Genomic DNA, 22,279 nt, shown 5'->3' with positions numbered 1-22,279 from the left:
CTCCCTCTTTCCCTTTTGTAATAAACCTTGTGTTGGCCGAAGTCTGATCAGGTACAGATGATAACAGGCAGCTTGGATTTACAGCCAGATCTCTCACAGAAATAAAGATGTCACACTTTGACAGCTGACCTGCTGGAACCCTAAAACTATGACTGGGATCATTTCATACTCCTGAGTGTGTGAGCGTGCATGTCTGTGTGAGAGAGGAGAGAGTTCAACCTGGTCCCTATCAAAGCTCATGTACGTCTGCTTTAAGTCAACCAACAGTCTCTGTTAACTCCCTTTGACTTTTCCAGTGTTAGGAAATACATTTAAAATCCATATGATGTTGAATATTTGGTGCGTTTTGATTGGCTGGTTCTTGTACACTGAGAAAATATGAGTTTAACCTGATATGCCCAAAAACTGACACTTTCCTTTTTTTCACAGGTAAACCTGTCATGATTGTCACAGAGTACATGGAGAACGGATCACTGGACAGTTTCCTGAGAGTGAGTGCCGACAAACCCAAACCCTCATATACAAACACAGGTTCAGAGTTAACAGTAGATTGTTACTTTTACAAAAGAACACACCCTGAAGCTGTCGGTGGAAAACAAGATTTGGGAATACACATAAAAAAGAACCTGTTCATAAACTTAAACACTGGATAAAATATTTCACATATCCATGGCACTAGATATACAGTATTCTACATCCAGCTGGGGAACAGCCCATATGTGGTGTTTGTTTAGGGCAAAATCCCAGAGGTGATTGGGCAAAAGTTCTGCCTGTCACATTCATTACAGGAGAAGTAGAGCAACAAAATATACAGTCATGTGCATCACTTTTAGGCATGAAGAGTACTAAGGATTCATCACTGGGGCCGATGTGCCACAACCCTGGCCCTTGGGGGGGGGGGTGTACATTATGTGGCTTGGCAGCAGAGGTCAAACTCAACAGTATTTCTTTTGTCCAAGCTTCTTCAGCCCTGGTAATACTCGGAGACTACCAGCATTTTTTAGGCCCTGAGGACATCCAGAGCAAGACCAGGGTGCTCATGGCAACTCTACTACTTGCCCAGACATTAGGCAGTGTTGACTTGCAACATCCACTCCTTACTCAACCCTAACAGTGTGGACTTTGTTGTTTTTTAACCAGTTATTTTCCCATGCCCCTGGTATTATGCAAGGACATCCAGAGCACAGTCTAGGTTGTGTCAATCCTCCTTCCTGCCTGACGGTGTTCTCAGGCTGGTTTCTGGCCATTACATGCCTTACTTCAGCCTCATTTTTTTGGCTCAAATATGCCTAAAAGTTTGCACAGAACTGTATGAGTAGGTGTGTGCAGCCCTTGGGAATAAACCACCCAACATAAGTTCAACAACCAGCCTTTATGGATGTTTACTATCAGTGGAGCTAGTTGGTAAATGAAGCTTTTGCTGAAGCTTTTCCAAAGAGAAAAACCTTTATTGTGGTTCTTTGCTATTCTTTAAGTAGAAGTAGTGTCATCCAGTTTTGATTAGAAAAAAAAAAAAAAAAAAAAAAAAAAAAAAATACAGCTATAGCCACATTAATGCTCTTCAATCTTCACCACACCAAAAGCTACCTCTTCATCTTAGTCTCCTAAGATGAGTCTAATTGGTCATTCTTTGCCTAAGAATGAAGTATCAACTCAAAGCTTTGAATAATACATGTGCCTGATGACAGACATGGAATCTGGCCAATCTATCTGCTTTGCAAGGTTAACAACACTGACATCAGACCAAAACCTTATATCTCCAAAATCAACACTTTAAAAGACTGAAAAAAGTTTTGTATTTTTCAATTGATTTAACACTGAATGGTAACAGTCAGCATTTTTCTATTGCTTTTAAAATTGAGACGAACTGATGTAGAAGATGACCAATAGCAATGATTTAGATAAAAAAAAAAACAAAAAAAAAAAAAACAGATTAATGAAAAATGGAGTTACAAGGTTTGTCCTGACACAGGGACATGTTAATTTGGTGAAATAAATCTGCCTTACACCTGCACAACACATTATTTCATCATAAATTAGGTCTCTCTGTCCCTCTTTCAGTCATTTGTGGTTCTAACCCTCAAAAGAGCATGTGCCTGTAAAGCTTCTATTTTTGATATTTGGTTCAAACGTCTATAATCATTTTGTCAATCTCTGCCGTGCTTAACTGGGAAGAACATTTTACCTTGGCAGTTTTTGACACCATCTCTTCACTGCCTTAAATAGTTTTACCACATTATTTCCCCAAACTATTTCAAATGAGCAGTAAGTGCTAAAGGCTCACATCATATGTGTTCACTAGTCTTCGACTGACTCCCATGTAGTGTGACCTGACTACAAAGCACACAACATTCACCAAAGTATAGGTACATAATGTGAAAGCAGTCTTAAAAAAATGCTCTGTTTGAATACATTATAATTTCAGACAAGATAGACACTTTTAATATAAATTAATATGATAATAAAGTCACTCTTAAGTAAAAAAGAAATAATATAGATTGATACAAATTTCATGCAAATTAAGTTTAAAGTCCATCATAAATAGCTGATACTCTGATATCTACATTTTATGGAACCTCATATTTCTAATCCACTACATCTCCAATTACACCAATGGGTTGTTATTCCTGCTCTGTGGCGCAGTGATTTGGATTTAACATCAAAGACAAGGGCATACCAGCCAGGAAGTGCATCAGCCTACCGGGAAAATGTCTCATTATACAAGACTAACAGTCCAACCCTGCTGTCTTGGTGCTACCAAATTAAGGAACTGTCTTTAAACAGGATGACAACTCCATAGATTCCAGTAAATGTTTCTGTACCTGAGAACAGGCCATTTTAAGAGTGCTGGCTGTTACAGCTGAATTCACCACACAGGACTTATCAAATGACAACTTTTATGAACTTTATCCAGAGCTGTCTGGCCAGGAGTGAATTTGATTCTTGCCATGCCTCCGTCTCCTAAAGAAGAATTGACCTGCCTCACTGAAATTAACCAAAGCACAAAAGCCAAGCCACAACACTGGCATGGAGGCAGCTGTACTTCAGCCTGTTTTTAGGCCTTTCCCCAAGCGTCTGCACACTATCCAGAAATATGCAGGAGGAGTAGCTGTTGTTTCCTGACATTTTTCCCAGAGGCCTGCACTTCATCACTGAGGATGTGTCATATCTGCACATACGCACTAAAGCACATGCATGCAAATTCATGGCGTGTGCATTACAGCTCATGTCCGTGTCCTGACTCTGGAAAGCTTTGAAGTGACTCAGCCAGGTGGTTCTGGCCACAAATTGCTCCAGACAAAATAAAACTCGAGGTGGGCCCAATTGGTTTTCAAAGGAAAATACACTCATCTTACACTCATCGCACAAATGACGTGGTCTTGGACAAACAGAGCAAATTAGTGCATGTGAAGACAAATGGTTGGAACTGTGGGCGTAGACAAAGGGCACTCAGTCACGTGCCAGGTGGATACAGAAATAAGGCCAGTCAACTTCACATAAGGGTTTTTCAGTTATTATATCGACCTATTAATCTATTATAAATATGTTAAAAAATAGCCCAGTGTGAGTCTGAGGTTAATGTGTCAGGGCTCAATGGAGAAAAAGAAAGCCTGTTCCAGTAAAATGTTGCTCTCATCCTGATTTCCATACATTACTGCCTCTCTGGCTTTGATATTTCATAGTCTAAGTGAAGAAGAAGTACATAATGTCAACGGTGGTTTTTAAAGGTTAATGAAAATGCGGGAGAAACTCGAGCTGAAAGGTTTCATTTTATGCAAATAGTCAGAAAGGTCACACTCCTTTTGTATTTTTAAGATGTACATTAAAAGTACAACATAAACGTTCTTACCTTTATCCTCTCTGTTCTTCCCTGCTCTTTTTAGAAACACGATGCTCAGTTTACAGGCATCCAGTTGGTTGGCATGCTGCGTGGAATAGCATCAGGCATGAAATATCTGTCAGACATGGGTTACGTTCACCGAGACCTGGCAGCTCGGAACATCCTGGTCAACAGCAACCTGGTGTGTAAAGTGTCAGACTTCGGTCTTTCGAGAGTCCTGGAGGACGACCCGGAGGCGGCCTACACCACCAGGGTGAGTTGGAACTCAGATAAAGGCACAAATAACATTATCAGATACATGTATCAGGCACAGTTTTGCGGTATGACTTATTTTTCAGGAATGTGGGACTTTAAAAGTAATGTTGCACAAAACTACACGTGATAGATGCAGCAATGGAACAGAGCGTCACTATATTGCTTTAGATTGTATCCATAGAAGTTGGGATGTTATTGCTTAGTTTTAAATTATTCTAGCAAAATACTGCTACGTATTGATCTTTATAATTGGAAGTCATGTACTGACTCCATGATGCTGTAGTACACATTTTTAAAAATGTGTCACATGCTGTCTGTTCTACTTTGTCCCAACAGGCAAAGCAAGCATGAATAAAAATATTTAAAATATGAGAGAAAGGCTTTTGTAGCTCTCCAGTATTCACTTTACCCAATTTACCAGACAGCCACTAGGTATAGATATTTTCTCAACACCCTTAATTCTGAAATTAAGGAAATGCCCATTTAAATACAGTCAATGAACACACAGACAAGAGTAGGACAAGATTTTAAAGAATGCATCAAACACTCATTTAGCCTATTTATATGTCTTGATTTCTCCTTTTCCATCTTGTGTGTCTCAGTGTGTGGTCATTTCAGTTCTGTGGTCTAGACCATGCGTGCAGCCCCTTTAAACACAGTATAATTTTCTGGCTGAGAATTGCTTGTCAAATAAACAGTATGCCATTTGCCTTTTCTCCCAGAAATACATAATGTAAAATATTAAGACAGAATAATAAACAGTTTCTGACTGCACTCCCTGCATGTGACCAGATCTTCAAAACCAAAATGGAACTTTTTGTGTGTGTGTGTTTTGTGGCGTCGTCTATTTTGGTTAAATTTTTTACTTTCTTTTTTTCATTTTTGTGTACTTTCCATGCATGAGTCCAGTGGTGTTCAAATGTTTTGCCTTTTAAACATTTGGGGCAGAAGGTGGGTACAGTTTGAGTGGAAGAGCAGTTTGTGAGTGTTATGATGTTTGTGTTTGCTGTGTTTATTTGAGTTAAATGTTTTTTTCTGTCTTGTGTCTTCCCCAGTGTTTCTTCAGAGGTCAGGCAGTATAAAAGTGTGTTGTTGAGAGGGTGGTGTGTGCATTTGTAGTCTGAACAGCTACCATCATGAGTTGAGAGACTTGGCAGGTGTCTGTTAGCTTTGGCTGCTGTTTAGGGCTTCTTTCAAGAGCTCCATGTCTCTCATTTGTCTGCTCCTCAGATAAGATGGCAAAGGATACACAGTGAAGGGCTGTAAGGGGGACCTTAGATTTTGGTTTTTAGTTTTTTTTTTTTTTCTTATAGATTTTAAAAGCTGACATCAAGATTTTGAAAATCTGAACCAGTTTTTAAATAGCGACAATTAATCACTGCTTTCATTGTTTCATTCATATAGTGTGTGGTGTAGAAGTAGAGATCAACACAGTCCCCACTACCAGAGTCTGGGCCGAGTCTATTATGCTTGCAGTTTCAGTCCAGCTCCTCTCCTTTGTCAGTTCGTCCATGCAATATTTTACAATATATAATATTTTACACCTTGTTAAACACTTGTTTTGTTGCAACAAATTTCCCCGCTATTTTTGACATCCATCTAACATCTTTGTTCAATGTCTGCCTGGCTGTCTTCGCTACACCTAACACAACAGGATTTTTGAGCACAAATATTGAACATGTTTAATATTTGCAATCTTGGGTTGAGTGCCTCTGATCTTTTTGGGGAGAGCAGAATTCACTCTTAAAACCACGCCACAGGACAATCTGGCAAAATTTCCTGTTTAGAACCATCCAATAATCAGGCCTTTGCTGACATTGATCAGAAGAAGGGGTTCAGCCCAACAATCTGCTGGATTATCATGGAGTGTGTGGCCTTCTTAAGCATGTCTTTCAAAACAATATTTCAGTACAATTTCAAACTTTTGGATCCCATAAAATAGCCAAAAAATATATATTTTGTTATATTTCATCTTAGCTTAGATTTCTGTATTTTTGCTTGTGTGATTGAAAAAAATACTCCACATAACTATAATCATACTAAAGATAAAAGTAGCATATCTGCACCAGAGGTTGAGAGCTCGCTGCTTAACTTAAACCAGAGAACCCCCTGGGTTCAGAGGGTTTTAGAACAGCAGAATGGAGTATAACCTTGAGATCCTTTTTGAATTATTGGTAAAAAATTAATTCAAATCAGCCCATTTTTTCATTTTATTTTTTTCATTTGCTATTCATATGCTAGACTTCTGGTCTTACATGAATTGAACACACCAAAGACAAACTGATGAGCGAATATATGAGGATTCCAGATGAAGTTTAAAAAACACAGCCTTATTTGATGATTGATTGTGTGTTTTAATGAGACATTAATCAACTGACTGACTCTGTCTCACAGGGAGGTAAGATCCCCATTCGGTGGACCGCTCCAGAGGCCATTGCCTACAGGAAGTTTACATCAGCAAGTGATGCCTGGAGTTATGGCATTGTTCTCTGGGAAGTGATGTCATATGGGGAACGTCCATATTGGGAGATGTCCAATCAGGATGTAAGTACAGCTGTATTATTAAGTTAACCTATTTAAAAGGAGGTTTGTATGACATACACATCTCCAGCTGTGCTATCAGCTCTGCAAATCTGCCAAGTTTTAGAAATGGTAATAAAGTGGACACGCCTGAAACACCCATTGATTTAGATGATTATAATGTTACGCAGAGGCTTATGAAACATGACAGCAGGAGAATGTTTTTTGATAGAAACAGAATATGCAGGATGCCATTTAGGATTAAAAATGTAACAAAAACTTTGAAAATATCAAGACAAAACATTTAAACCTTTGTTATTGCCCAATAACTAGATCCTGAGGGTGTTGCTTGGAATCATTTTGGGACTTTTTTTTATTCTGAAATGGTCCCTTGTAGCATAATTTGATTTAGTTTAATAGAACCTCCATTTGGTAAATCAGAAACTGTTTTTGTTTCCTGATGTTTTTGCAACACACAACACTGAAAATGTCAAACCTTCTAATAAAATAACACAAAAATGCTGTTGCTGGTTCCAGTGAACCCATTTCTGAACAGATATTCATCAAATTAATTTGCTGAACATGCACAGCCCACCTCTGAGTGTATAATCACATAGTCAACATTTCCACATCTTACTTATGTTACTAATTCATATGTAAAACCCTGAAACATAGAAACAGTTTTTAATGCATGAATCTCATCTGTTATTTCTAAAACCTTTTCTGTTCTTTCCTGTGTTCAGGTAATAAAAGCGGTAGATGAGGGGTACCGCCTCCCCCCGCCCATGGACTGTCCAGCCACCCTTTACCAGCTTATGTTGGACTGCTGGCAGAAAGAGAGGAACAATCGACCGAAGTTTGAACAGATCGTCAGCATCCTAGATAAACTCATCCGCAACCCTGGTAGCCTGAAAATCACAGCCAACACAACATCAAGGTAACCGCATGATACCACATCTTTAAGTTTTAAAAATGCAACTCTGCAGCATTCTGGATGTAGATAAACCTAAAGGTGGAGATATACTTTAGCTACATGCAGACATTATTGCTACAACATGCCCACTTTCTCTGTATGGCTAGTTAGTTGTGCATGTCCTCAAAATTAACATGACACTGAAACAAGATGCCAGACACTGTTAGGGGCAGTGTAGAGGCAGAGGGGATGTGACAGTAAGGACAATAATGGTGAAAACAAAATGTCAAAGTCCACAAATATCCACATGTAAAAGATAAGCCTTTGTCACTACACAGCCACAAACATGTCTGTTCTGTTAAATGGCTGGGACAGTTCTATTTTAGTTTGACATGGAAAAAGCCAACAAGATTGTGAATCTATAAACAGTTGACTTCCAGCCTCCATTGCTGCTTTTCCTGGGTTTTTACATTAAATAAATGTGTCGTATCATAAATTCAGAGGACATAGTTGTGAAGAGGCAGTGGTTGTTTCAGTCAAGTCTTGTCGCTTGGTGCATGCCTGTTTGTTTTTAGAGCCGCTCAGAACAAGACTGTGTCATAAATCTTGCCTTCCTGTTTCCTGTATTTACAGGGTGTTACATGAAATTAAGCACTTCTTATCACACCTCCCCTAGATGTACCCTAAAACAATTTACGTCTGCATTTTTCATCTTTTTCATTCCCATGAAGTCTAATGCCTGTGTGTGTTTCTCTTAGTTTTCCCTTGATCTTGTGCTACTTTTCCCCTCCTTTTACTCCTCCCTCATGCCTTGCTCCTTTGCTGGGACCACCATTCTCTTTCAGGGGCTGTGGGTAACCAGGTCAGCTCATGTACAGTTGTCGCTTCTGAGCATGGTGGGGGGCAGGCGTCGGGTGTGCGGCAGACGGCCGTGGTATTATGGAGACGTCAGAGCTCATAACATTGACTAATGATTTCTTAAGAAAGTGAAAATAGGTCCCTTGGAGTTTGCATGTAATTTCCCTGATTGGCTTTTAACACTAGGCGAGCACAGGCTGGCAGACAGAGGCGGCTGTGGTGATTTATGAGAACTGTGTGAATGTGTGTGTGTTTTGCGCCTTTGTCTGTGTGGTGTTGGTGGCAGTTGCGCAGCAGGAGCAGCTGCACTCAAGTCCACACACCTCGTTTGTCTCCTGGCTGTCCTGGCTTGCTAATGGAGCACTCCCTCCTCTATAAAGCCCAGACCAAAGCTTGGGACCTGGGTTAGGCATCTGGAGGTTTCAGAGGGGGGCCTGGCCAGAGTTTACTGTCCCTGCATGTGGATGGAGAGTGGCTGGGGTCTATGGGCCAAGGTGTACTGTCAGGGACTAATTATGGACTAACATAAGCCCAGTCAGTTTAGAGACCACTGTCGATCTGATTGACTTAACAGATTGTCTAAAACATGGTATGGTGATGATTACAGCAGCTTATGTACTAACAGAACTCAGTCTAGAACTTTTATGCCCCTGATATGCCTTGCTGAGTCGGGACCAGGGGTAGTAGCAGAAGCATAACTGAAGTAACGACATTGTTAATGTCAGAGGAATAGTGATTTACAAATCAATGCACTTGTGTATGTAAAGCTTGCACTGTTCAACCACTGCGCCTTTAGTGCTTCTGCAATGCTCATGTCCTATTAAATCATTGTTTTAATGAGTGGACTGTCCTGAAGTCAAGAAGACGCCCAGAAAACAGTCCAAATGGAGCACTTTTTATTTAAGACAGGATGATACTAGCAGAAGGTAAACGGTGTGTAGCTGGTTTTCTGAATGTAGCCAATGTTAGCAATGCTAGCACCGCCAGCTTTCAATCCGTTTTGTCTTTGCAGATTAACATCCAGGAGGATGTTCTGCTATTACTCAGCACTTTGGTTGTAAGTGAGTACAGCCTGACACAGCCCGCGTGCATCTTTATCCTCATTTTCAGGATCAAAATAGTGCTAAACAGAGCTGTTGTAATGAGATGCTACCAGCGCTATCAGTTGACTGTTGATTACATTGGATTAAAGAACATTATGGCAGCAATGCAGTGGCCATCAACCACAGAGACAAAAGCAACTAGAGGTGGGAGGCTGTGTAACAGTTTAGATTGAGTGTGTGACTGAGGTTGTGGGTCTGAACTAATGAAAAGACTTTAGAGTTAGTTTTACAGACTGGTAATTATGGTGCAGACTGCTGATGGATAAGACTTCAACCGTTCAGCTGGCTAATAGCAGCATACTGAGTTATGAGAGAATCACAGTGAAAGCAGAGCTTCTTTACCATGCTGTGGAAAATCTCATTTTACAAGGCTGATAGTGTTTCTACAATCAAATAATGATGCTGTTTTAGTCAGTTTGTAGTTTGTCTGAAATTAATAATGACACAATTTTGTGAACTTGTAATGAGAAAAAAGAAACTATTAACGCTCAAAATTTAATTCACAGAAAAATATGGGCTTTTTGTTTAATTTTCAGAATGTCCGTTGGCTGGAACAAAAACAGGGTTTAGAGATTAAAGGGATTTTTGTATTTTTGAAGTTCAGTTTTATAATGCTCTTGACCAAAGTAGTGACATTAGCTTTCAGTGATTTACAGGACATGGAGAACAAGACTATACAGCATAGCAGATGGTTACAGTTTCTCCCCATAGTTTAGTGAGTTTAAGGTAGAAATGTGCCAAAAACAATGCTGGCTCAATTGTACACTAAATCTAAAATTTCAGTAATATCTAATTTTAGAGGGGTGGGGGGGCTTTGCACAGCCATGTCAGGACCTGAATAAAAGTTGGAATACTGAACAAAAGGAGATGTATTTGACCCCAATGATATCAAACTTTTTCAGTCGCCCTGAAAGTTGATCTAAGTCTGGCTTTGGAGGCAAATTCAAGCCAGGAGGCTAGCATTAATGTAACTAATCCATGCTTTGTAGAGATGCTTGATATTGGGTTTATGCCAATTTCTGATATGCCAATAATTACAAATTCAATTCATTATATATCGATACTGATCTTTCATTTTTGCTTATCCTTAAACCTTTAAACCTTCAAACACACAATTAGAATTTTAAGCCTGAACAATTAATGAACTTCAGTCCCAAAAACACTTCATAGTTGAAGGAATGAGGATGAACAAACTATAAGACTCGAGCTGATGTAGGTCCGATGATCCTGCATGAAACTTCTCAAACTATTGTTCGTATTTGTTGTAAAAAGTGAAAGAAATTTTATACTTGCCTTTTGCAAAAACTGCCAATAATGTTATGCATCCATAATGCATTGATATTGTTAAATCAGATCCAAGGAGGGCCCTTTAACTGAATCTATAAGAGGCTTTGTAATCTCTGTTGGCGATGGTAAACATCATAAAGTTGTGTAGCATTTCATAGAGGCAGAATTTGGAATACAAGATAGATGTTAGGTACTGCAGAGAAGTGCCTTAAAGATAAATGATTCTTAATTAAATTAGCCTAATACCAGTATTTGGTTCTCTTATATTTCATATGTTCATATGTTGGCTTCCAAAAATAATAAACTCCAAAGCTCTCTGCATTGAGACATCAAAGCACCACAATTTGGCTTTTTCTCAGACAAACTCTGCATGCTTGATTGGTATCAAATCAAAATGTCACACCTGAGTCATCTAGGTTAATAGCTTCCCTCAGACCACCTGAGAGGTATTGATTAAAACAACATCGTATCCATCACACCCAACAGAGGCAGCGAATACCCAGTGACCACATCTCAAAACCAAATTAAAAGATATAATATTGGATTATCAGCCAGTTTAACATATCCCTGTGAATTCTCCCCTCTCTCTCCTGCCCACATATCTGTCCGCCCTCTTCTTCATCCACCTCACTCCTCCCCCGAGAGCTCTAAAAACAAGACACTACACAGCCCTGGTTATTTAGAGGTCAGAGGAATCAAAGAAAGAGCAGAAAAGGGGAAGGGAAATGAATGAGGGGAAGACTTAATGTTCTTTCTGTGGTGGATTTATTCTGCCTTCTGTTTGAGCGGGTGTTTTCTGCATTCTTCTATCGTGTTTAGTCCATGAGGGGGTTTCAGCCCTCCTTTGCCATCATACAGATGCTCTCTTTACACTTTATTTTCCCCATCACTGCATGTCTCTGTTTCCTCTCCAATCATCTTGTCTCTTGAGCTGCGGTGAGATGTTGCTGAAAATGTAACAACAAAAGAAACAAAGAAATAGATATTGAAGAGGAAACAAGGTCATTTGCAGTTTACCTCTCACAGGAGACAGGAGAGGGGGAAAGAACACCGAGGATAAAGGGGAGATGAGATCAGAGGAGGAAAGGAGGAAAAGGGGCTACAGGAGAGGAGAGGATCAATAATGCTGCACAAAAAAAGAACTCTGAGCAGTCTTATCTAAGTAAAAATATAAAAAAGACCTGCCATTACTATTGCAGTCATTTCTTTATGGTGCATTAATGTAGCGGGTACTGTCGTTTCAGCATTCATTTCACATAAAAAAGTTTTTAACCTTCCTCTCAAGGAGATTTTTGCACTTTTTTTTCTCCCACTCATGCAAACCACCATCACTGCATGGCCCCATACACCTTCCCTTTCCTACAAACCAGTCTCTCCAGGGGGTCCTGGGGGGCCTACAACATTTTGACAGGCCTCTGATCTGGCAGGAAAAGACTCAATCATTGTAACAACACCCACTCTACTCCCTCAAACGCAGCTTTTTTCTTCCCTTTTTCCTGTCTCAAGTTGAGTTGTCATCTCGCCTTTCTTTCTCCTTTGATGGCTGGTTTTTGTTTCTGTTTTGCTGTTTCTCTAAAGGTTGCTCCATGACAGCCTGATAATTTCCTCTGTAACATCCTTTTGATTTTATTTTGCCTCTTTAAGTAGAAATATGTCACCTGGAGTGTACAGGGAGAGTTATATTTGTTTTTTAAATGCAACACCTGTACCTCTTATTTTCAAAAGGTGGAACATATCTAAAGAAAAGATTATGTTATTATGTTGGTTACAAATAGAATGCTAATGGACCATTCTTCATTATAAAAATGATAAGAAAATCTATATGTGTAATGACTGAAAAAAGTATTTTATTAAAACTTAAATTATAATTTTGGAGTTGAAATACAATGGTGATGCAGTGCCTATAAAAAGAATTTACCCCCTTGGATGTTTAACCCTTGTATATGTTTTGTAAATCAGCTATGAGTAATATAACAGGGATTTTTTTCACAAAAAAAAAAAAAAAAAAACTTCTTTAGAATCAAAGCTGAAACCAATCCTCACAAGCAGTGTCAACTGAATAAAAATGTGTAATGTGAAATAAGTGGCTGCATAAATGTTTACCCCCTTTAAAGTGACTGACCTAATTAAACAGAAGTCCAGTTGCTGTAGGTCTCACGGTTAGTGAAGTGGGGATCTGAGTGCAGTGAATGTGTCCTATGTAACTGTAGTATAAAGACACCTGTGTCTGGAAGGTTCAGTCACTAGTTACCTGGCTACCATTACACCATGAAGGCAAAAGAACACTCCAGGCAACTCAAAGAAAAGGTTATTGAAAATTATAAGTCAGGGGATGGATATAATTTTCTAAGGCACTGAATGTCCCCTGAGTTCAGCTAAATCCATCATCAAGAAATGGAAGGAATATGGCACATGTGTAAATCTGCCTAGATCAGGCTATCTGCACAAACTGAGTGACCGCGCAAGAAGGAGACTAGTGAGAGGCCACGAAGACACCTATGGTCACTCTGAAGAAGTTACAAGCTTCAGCAGCTGAGATGAGAGAAACTCTGCGTACAACTGTTACCCAGGTTCTTCACCAGTCAAAGCTTTACAGGAGAGTGGCAAAGAGAAAGCAACTATAGAAGAAAACTCAGATTAAATCTCGACTAGCGTTTACCAAAAGGCATGTTGGAGATTCTGTGGTCAAGTGGAAGAAAGTGCTTTGTTCTGATGAGAACAAAATGGTGCTTTTTTGCCATCAGACATGACGTTATGTTTGGTGGATACCAAACACTGCACATCACCACAAACACACCATCCCCACTGTGAAGCATGGTGGTGGCAGCATCATGCTGCAGAAAAGCTTCTCAGCAGCTGGTCCTGGAAGGCTTGTGAAGATAGAGTGAAATAAATTCTGCAAAATATAGAAAAATCCAGGAGGACAATCTTAGTCAATGCTACTGCTTTGGAGAAGATTAGTTTCCTAGAATAACAATGACCGAAAATATACAGCGAAAGCTACACAGGTATGGTTTCAATACAACAAGGTGAATGTTTTGGAGTTACTGAGTCAAAAGGCAGCCTTCAGTCCTATATAGTTTTGTAGCTGGACTTCAGAAGGGATGTAACTTGACAGAGTTGAGTAGTTCTGCAGAGAGAAGTAGAGTAAAATTGCAGTGTCCAGATGTGCAAGACTGATGAGACCTATCCACACAGACTCAGTGCTGTTAGCACTGATTTGAAGGGGGGGGGGTGTTAATGCACTAATTTATTTAACATAGCTTCATACTTTCATTTGATTGACAATAATTTGTAGAACAGATTGACATTGAAGAGATTGAGTTGTAATTTTTTTCTTAAAAAAGGCCAAATTATATTGACCATAATTGATTCATAAAAATCTGAGAAAGTGCAAAATACATCCAAAATGATGTATACTTTTCACTGTAATTGCAACGCTGTGTATGAGCCCACACCTTCCTTATTCCCCAAAGGTAACCCAACCTGGGGCAGGGCTTCCCACATTCTAACACACATAAACACAGAGAGCAGCTCCAAACCTCCCCCTGCCAATCTAAATCAGCCAGGCGGAGGTGGACTTCCTGGTATTCTAATGAGTTTATTTACAAGGCTATGAATAGTTTTCCCTGAGGGAGAACTACCTTTTTCCAGTCTTGTCCTGCCTTGTTTGCAAGGCTTTATTCCCTTGTGTGCATAAGTGTGTATGTGGAATTGTGTCAGTGCTGGTCGTGACGCAGGTGTCTTTGTCTGCTCTGTAAAACAGATGCAGGGTGTCCCTGTTGAAAGAGTGTGCATTATATCCAGCATTAAATAACGCTCTCCCAGCACTAAACTCACAGACAGCCCCAACTAATCTATTATTTGGCTGCTATTTGATTGGTCAGTTTGTTTTGAGTTCCTCTTTGACCTGAGGTGGTTGACCTCATTTCCCTTTCCTGTATTGACTTGATCGGATTTCACAACAAATTGCAACACATTTGTGCAAACAGCATGAGTAATGGCTTCAAAGCAGAAGCAACAGATAAAGGAAATAACTTCCTTTGTCATCTTCAGCATCCTCCCCACTTTCCTCTCTGTATCTTTTTGTGTTTCTGTCACCCTCTCTTGTCCTTCCTTTCCCTCCTTCTTGTCCTGAACCATCAGTTCGTGAGTCAGAACTCTCCCTGCAGGCTTTCCTTCACCCTCTGTTGACTGAGCGCTCTAAAGCCCAACGCAGTGCCGTTAATTTGATTTGATCCAATTGAAACCATCAAGTCTAATCAAATCCAGTGTCGAAATCTGCCTCATGGTATGTGTAGAGCAGGAAACTGTAATGACATTAGACAGAAACTGATTGTGCTTTTGTTAGTAATCTTGTTCTGTGTATGTTAAATATATAATGGAAATATTTTGGGCCCAGGTTCAATGTCTGCCTGTAAACAAAGCCCCAAGATAAAGTCCACGTTTAATGAATACTCAAAAAAAAAAAAAAAAAAAACAAGAGGCGTGTCTTTGGTTGTATTTGTGGTTTTAGTTGATTTATAATTCTGTAAAGGTCTGCAAGCCTGGAATATAAAGTATTCCATGTTTTATACATGAATCTCAGTGTATTAGAATCTAATCTAATCATGACTAAGCTTCCAACAAAGCTGGGATGAAGAGCAACATGAATAAAACCCCATGCAGAAAAACTGTGCACTAAAAAAACCCTCTTAATTGATAGAAATCAGGACAGGGTCATGCTACCACTCTGTTGCATCACCTCTTCTTTTATCAATACAAAAGAGAGACCAGACCGGTTTATGTAACTTTGAAAGTGAACTGTTGTCCCTTGTTGGCGCGCCGGTAGTCGAGTGGTTAAGGCGCATGTCATATTCGCAGGCGACCTGGGTTCGAATCCGGCCTGTGGCACTATTTCCTGCATGTCTCTCCCCTGTTTCCGACTCTATCCACTGTCCTATCAAATAAAGACAAAAAGGCCAAAAATAAATCTTAAAAATTAAAATGTTGTCCCTTGTTGATTGTTGAACAACAGCTTAAGTTCTTCTTGCCTTAGTTGATGTTCTTTAATGCCTGTTCTTACTAGACAAGGATATTGTCTACTTGGCAGCTTATGTAGCTGCCAACCATGAGCATGCTTTGTGAATTTGACATCATCATTACAGCCTATAGCCCCTGTTCCACAAAGAGTAGCTGAAAAGTTTCGAGACACTAGTATCAGTGGTTTAAAGAAAAGGCATGGTTTAGACTGGTGGATGAGTGGTGTGGCAGATTTGCCAGAGCAAAGCCTCAAAGAATATTTGAATCTGTATCATATCAAATATGGTTGCTGTGGGTGCCCTTGTTGCCTCACAGCAGACAGAAAATAGAAGTTCCAGCAAGAAGGTTCCTCTTGGAATCCTGACATGGGCTTTCTACGTGAATGTTGCATGTTCTTCCCATGCGTGCCACAGTTAAAAGACATACGTAGTTAGGCTATTTGAGGCTATAATCGCATCACCAATGCATACTTTTACAACTGGATCATATAAGAAGGCAGTGTAATTACTGACAGTACTGCAACTTTCCAGCACTGACAGAACTGACCTGATTGGCAGAGCTGCAAATGTCAAAAAAAAGTATGCTGTTGCTTCCTTTCCATTTAATCGTTCCCATAGAGCATCCACCTGTGGGTTGTGAGCTCCCTAAAGGAAGTGTTTTATTGTCTCTGACTATTTCACACATTGGAGACTTTCTAGGTGTATGGGGAGTGAAAAGAATCAGAGCTTTACTGTTAAACAAACACACTTTGTAGTCAGTTCATAAATTCATTTAACAAGAGAGGGCTAACAAAAAAGCAGCATGGAAAGGCATCAAGTGTGTGATATATGGAGATAGCTATTCAAGTAAGCCAATTTTCATTAACCTGACATGCCAGATGGACTGTTTCATATATCCATTGTAAAGGATAGATTATACAGTCATCTGGGAAACGTCCCATGCAAAGCATTTGAGGAGGTTTGGAAGGTGATTTGACAAACATTGTGTCATTTTATTTACTGGCCAATCAAGACAAAAGCGGTTGTAGGCATGCACAGCTCCGGTACTAACTTGAGATGGACAGTCTGTCACTGCTGTAGTTTATGAAGGATGGAGCTCATTGGTGGATAAAACTCATGCAGAGGCTGGTTGGGAGAAGTGCAAAAGAATTTCTCTGCCAAGAAAGGCTTTTAGTGTGGCTCTCTAGTCTTGATGTAATAAAGAAATATTGCCCAGTTCTGATAAGACCAGCTAGCTATATCCATGCTAACTACTACACCAGTGGCAGCCATTGCTATCAGCTATCAGTACAACTAAACCTCACCTGTAGCTATCACCTTTGACTCCTTAAATGACCCTGATTGGTCAAGTCCGTTTTCAGACCTGGCACAAGTGTTTTAGACTGGAGCTTTGCAAGATAGATTTGCCTGATGACAGACATGGAAACCAACCTATCTGCTTTGCAAGGTTATTTTTTTATTTAATTTTATGTTAAAAATGTAGATTGGGATGTTGTAAATGCATCTTCAACCTGAAACCATGACCTTGATTTCTTTTATTGGAAAATATCACAGGTATGATGACCCAAGGAACTGTAAATATTCTGGTCCGTTGATTTTTATTGAATATATTTTTTAATGTGTGTTTTCTTTCTTCGTTTCAGGCCAGCAAACTTATTGTTAGACAGGAGCAGCTCAGAGGTTCCCTCTGTGGGGACAATGGGGGACTGGATGGATGGAATGAGGACCTTACCCTGCAAAGAGGCCTTCTCTGGGGTCAGCTACAGCTCCTGTGACACCCTGGCCAAGACCTCCACAGAGTAAGACAACCACACACACAGAGACACACATGGCTACTCTGCCTATTCATGTCAGTAGTGTTTACAGGGCCCCAGAACCTGTGGCAAGCCCAGGAATTTGAAGAGGCTCTTGGTGAAGAACACACACACATACTCTTGTTCTGAGTTAGTAAAGAAAGCTATAGAGTCCTCACTAAAGGTGTCCAGAAGAGAGTCATGCTAATTCATAATGACAGACCTTTAGCCACGCTCTCAGCGTTGTGAGTAAGTACAGAGGGAGACGGTAAGAGCATTAAAAGAAAGAGAGATAAATAGAGAGAAAGATTTTAAAATGGAGCGATGTTGAGTTCTGAGTTCCGTAATGGAGAGAGAAAAGGCGCTGAAGGAGGGAATGAGAGGGGCGATTTGACAAGATAAAAGGGTAACGAGAGGGGCCTTTGAAGAAGCAAATAAAGGCATAGCTGTCAAATAGGTATGCATGGCTCTCTCTTTACTGCGGAGCATTAAAATGCAAAGCAAAGATCAATTATCAATCAATTATTTGGGAGTCAGATTTAGAAAAATTCCATTCGGAGTGCACACACTGCAAAATGTACCGTGGGTTTTTTCTTAAGTAGAGGTTTGTAAGACTGACCATGAAGCTGTCTGGTCAGTCAGTACTCTATAAATCCTCCAGTATGTCAGCACTGAAGAGTTTCTTTTTGTAGTGGCTCTAATGCAACAGCATAGAGAGGAGACTTGTTACAGAAATTCACATCCCGGATTCACACATTACTTTAATGGTTATGTTGAGGGATGTATAAATCAGGCTTGATTTTGGTTAATGAAAGGATGAAAAATGTAATTGACACACACACCTTGGTTTTTAAGATACGACCTTGAATGTAGTCCATTACTGTATTGGACAATGTTGGGTGTCAGAAATGATGAAAGGATTTGTCTCAGCATAGAGTCAAGTAAACCGTGACCCTGCAGTACATTTTGTATAGAGAGAGTTTATAGATTTGACTCTGCTCTCAAAAGACTTTTCCTGTAAATGTACAAACTCCAAAAACAAAAATGTTGGGACATGGTGTAAAATGTGATTAAAACAGAAGGCAGTGATTTGAAAATCCTTTGCAACCTACATTCAGCTGAATACAGTAAAAAGACAAGATAATAGATTTTTAAACTCAAGGTATTTGATTTTAACTACGTGTTTAAATTTAATTTTTAATGTTGAAACTTAATTTGTAACTGCTTTTTTTAACACACTTGATATCTGCAATAGGCCAAAAATAGTAAGGACTGACAAACTAGGAAGTTGCTGAGGGCTAAAAAACATCTTGAACTTTCAACAGGTTAAGTAGGTTAACTGGTCTACTGTAGGTCATAGTTATATGACTAGGTTTTAAAGGAACTCTTCTCCTAAAATTATTAAAAAATAGTTTCAGTAATTCACCATAAACCATGGGGTAACCTTTTCCACTTTTCCATGAAAGACTACAAGAATTGTTCTTATAGCTTTCTAAACATTTGCTGCATCTTAAGTGGCAGATTTTTTTTATTACAATTATTTACATATCCAGTGATAGTCTTTGTGCTTGAAATTTGTTTTCTTCTAACACTTTCACTTTCAAGCTGGAGCGGAGTGTGCAGGGAATTAGGCCGGTCGACTGTCATTATGAAGAAAACGACCAATGGACCGCTGTCCCTGCTCTATGCCCCTGCTCTATATGTTAAGCAGGGAAAAAAAATCATAAATATTTCATACCGGTCCTAAAGTGCATCATCAACTGGTGAAAATGTCTAGGTCATTGGTTTGCCAGTCCACCCTTGACCGTCAGTTAATACAGTACGTAGCTGCATCTACTAATGTAAGATAAAACTACCTTGTGACGTTTTGGGGGGAAAATCATTTCTTAGTCCTCCAGGCTAGAGAGGAAAAGAACACAAAATTTAAAAGCCAGCTTCTATGATGGTGTGGGGGTGTTTTAGTGTCCGTGGAATGGATAGCTTGCACTTCTGTGGACACCATTAATACTGAGAGGTGTAAACAGGTTTTGGACCAACTTCCACTTCCATCAAGAAGTGCAACACAGAGGTGGTCCTGTCCCAAAGTTTTTGGAACATGTTGCAGGCATCAAATTCATTATATATATATATATATATATATATATGCATATTTCCAAGACAATACATTTTATCAGTTTTAACTTCAAATATCTTGTCTATGTGCATTATTGTGGGGGTGCAGGTGGAAAAGGCTTTTCAACTCATTTTATTGTTTTTATTCACATTTGACACAATGTCCCAGCTTTTTTGAAGTTGGGGGTTTGCACAAGGTATGTTAAACTTAAATCCTTAGCACTTTTATAAACACATAGACAAAGAGGGTACTTCCCTTTAATAGCTGAGAGTGTAGCTACTGTGGAACAAGCACACCAGCTGACAAGGGAGATCTACTTTATTTTTTTATGCTTTTTCAGAGTCTAAGTAAAGGTTTTCTCTCTTTTCTTCCCCTTTATCCTTCCTCCTGCTCTCATTAGCTTTGTTGGCCCACTGGAGCTTTAATTGATGTGGAATGTGACCGGGTAAATAATTTGACATTTCTAATCATTGTGATCAAAGACGACATTAACTGTAGTGATGGCAGCGTCAGGGCCTGTTGGAGAGCGGTGGTCAGTGCTGCAGCCACCTCTCACCCCTGTCCATAACTTAGCCAAGTAACAATCTTTTAAAGTAACTGGCTTAAAAAGATTAATTGTAATGTTATATTAATTAATAATGAACCTTTAAATTAAAATGACCCAAAGGGACTAAAAGAATAAACTAAATTGGCAGTATTAACCTTTTCCTAAGGCAAATCCTTGGATGATTTAAAATGCAGTGATATGAAACCAATACATGTTCAAAATAGTTTTCCTGGACATGTTTTAAGGCTCTTGTAAGGAAACCCCAAGGTAGGGCTTTTTGCAGTAAGAATTCTAATGATGCTAAGCTTTCTTAGCTTATTTCCTCGTCTTTGAAGGGTACTAAAAGTTCTATCTGTGTATTTTGGGTTTCTTTTAATGAAAAGTCAAAACATTAAAACAAAGTACTTACACTGCAGGTGGTAGGAATCCACAATGACAGAGGAAAAAATACATTGCAGATGTGCTTTGGAAAAACCTCACACCACAGATATATAGGTCCATGATTCTGTTTTCTGTGGTGGGATACTAAATTGGATCACTGCAGTTTTAATCCACTGTAGTCTTATAGGCTGAAGCATCCAAGGCAAGCTCAGCTACACAGCAAGCAGCCTTGGCTAAGACCATGCATTGCTCAATATAGATTTCTCTATCGATCTGTACAGTCTTAATCTAGTCCTTGATATTCAGCACAAGGCTTGGCAGGGCTCTGACCTCTGAGGAACAGTAATCATACTTGGCTGCAGTGTGCTGACTCATCTGCTCAAGTAATTGAAGTCCTTTTTCAAGCCGGCATAGAACAGATTGACTAGGAAATGCCGCATCACTTGGTCAGTCTATTTTCTTCATCTGAAGAGAGTGCATGTAAAGTTCATTGTACATTTTGATTAAGGTGGTGATGAGCTTGACCTGAACTAATAATCAAAAGGAAAGCAATTCAAAGTTAAAGAATCACTGACATTTTCTAACTCTGTCATACACCTCAGCCTCTGTTGTGTATTCACTAGCACTGCTCTTATCTCAATGAGAGCTGACTAAATAAACCTCGCTGTTTGTTGAAGCTGAGGAAGCATATCATACCTGCCACTGACTTTCACCAGTATAAAATTATAGAGGAGAAAAATAACTGTTTCAGTGTGAATCTATGTATCAGTTTAGTTCCTTTTTATAATCAAAACCATCGCAGTTTCCTCTAAGCAATACCATAAGATTTGATCATATGCAATAATGGAAATGACTGTCTGAAATGTTCTAAGATGTTTATCTGTTTGTCTGATTGTTTGAATGTATGTATCTTGAAGCCTTGTGTCATTTATGTACATTTTTAATAATACCACATGTTTTATGATTCAAAAATTGAATGTATTTTGTCTCTTGAGAAAAAAAAAGGTTAATTGGTGACCACTGTATTCCCTGCATATTCAATGGTCAAAAAGTTGATGGTAAATTGTAAAATGATTTATTTTTATGTATGGATATGGATGACGTCTAGTTTAAAGTGTTAATGTTGCCGGGCCTGGCTCTCTCTCAGTAGAGTGGTTCTGACCGAGGTCCACGTCACACCGGCCAGTTGCCCAGAATGGGAGCCGTCCATGGGAATCACCACTCTCTAACACCCAGCTCCTCCTCCTCCTCAGGCTCTGGATGGTGGGTTGGAGAACAAGACCCCAGTACCTTACTTCAAGAACCATTGATTGGCTCTCACTTGTCAGACTTTTAAAGGGATGGTTGGCTTAATTTAGTATTACCTCAGAAGATTTGTTTCCATCAGTCTTGAACTAAAACCTAAAAAGATAAACAGAAGTTACTCTTGTAAATAGGGATGAGGATTGAATACCCAGTTTTTTTTTCAAAACCTGAAAATCAATAACATTTTAGCTGATCAAAACTGCTATCAAGTCTCACTTGTGGTGACATAGCATTGTTTTATCTTATTACTGGTGCAAAAATTTTCATCAGTTCTTACAAGAGGAAACATATGCTGTGCATCAAATTGAACCCAAACTTTAGGCTTAAAGAAAATTGACTGTG

General features: G+C 39.4%; 1 protein-coding gene across 4 annotated transcripts in view; it reads left to right on the top strand.

Moving 5' to 3' along the window:
• Positions 1–22,279, top strand: part of epha3 (eph receptor A3) — a 130,996-nt gene that overhangs the window by 103,600 nt on the left and 5,117 nt on the right. For 2 of the 4 annotated variants that reach the window (XM_041806800.1, XM_041806799.1), the window contains 6 exons: positions 430–491; positions 3,885–4,094; positions 6,491–6,640; positions 7,360–7,553; positions 17,442–17,597; positions 21,780–21,895. In XM_041806800.1, coding sequence (XP_041662734.1) covers positions 430–491; positions 3,885–4,094; positions 6,491–6,640; positions 7,360–7,553; positions 17,442–17,597; positions 21,780–21,861 — 854 coding nt within the window. In that variant the 3' untranslated portion in view covers positions 21,862–21,895. The remainder of the gene's footprint in view (positions 1–429; positions 492–3,884; positions 4,095–6,490; positions 6,641–7,359; positions 7,554–17,441; positions 17,598–21,779; positions 21,896–22,279) is intronic. The other 2 variants (XM_041806798.1, XM_041806797.1) reach the window with 1 other exon arrangement.

Source organism: Cheilinus undulatus, linkage group 15 (genome assembly GCF_018320785.1).
Source record: "Cheilinus undulatus linkage group 15, ASM1832078v1, whole genome shotgun sequence".
Classification (NCBI taxonomy): Eukaryota; Metazoa; Chordata; class Actinopteri; order Labriformes; family Labridae; genus Cheilinus; species Cheilinus undulatus.
This window is presented reverse-complemented; position numbering and strand designations above follow the sequence as displayed.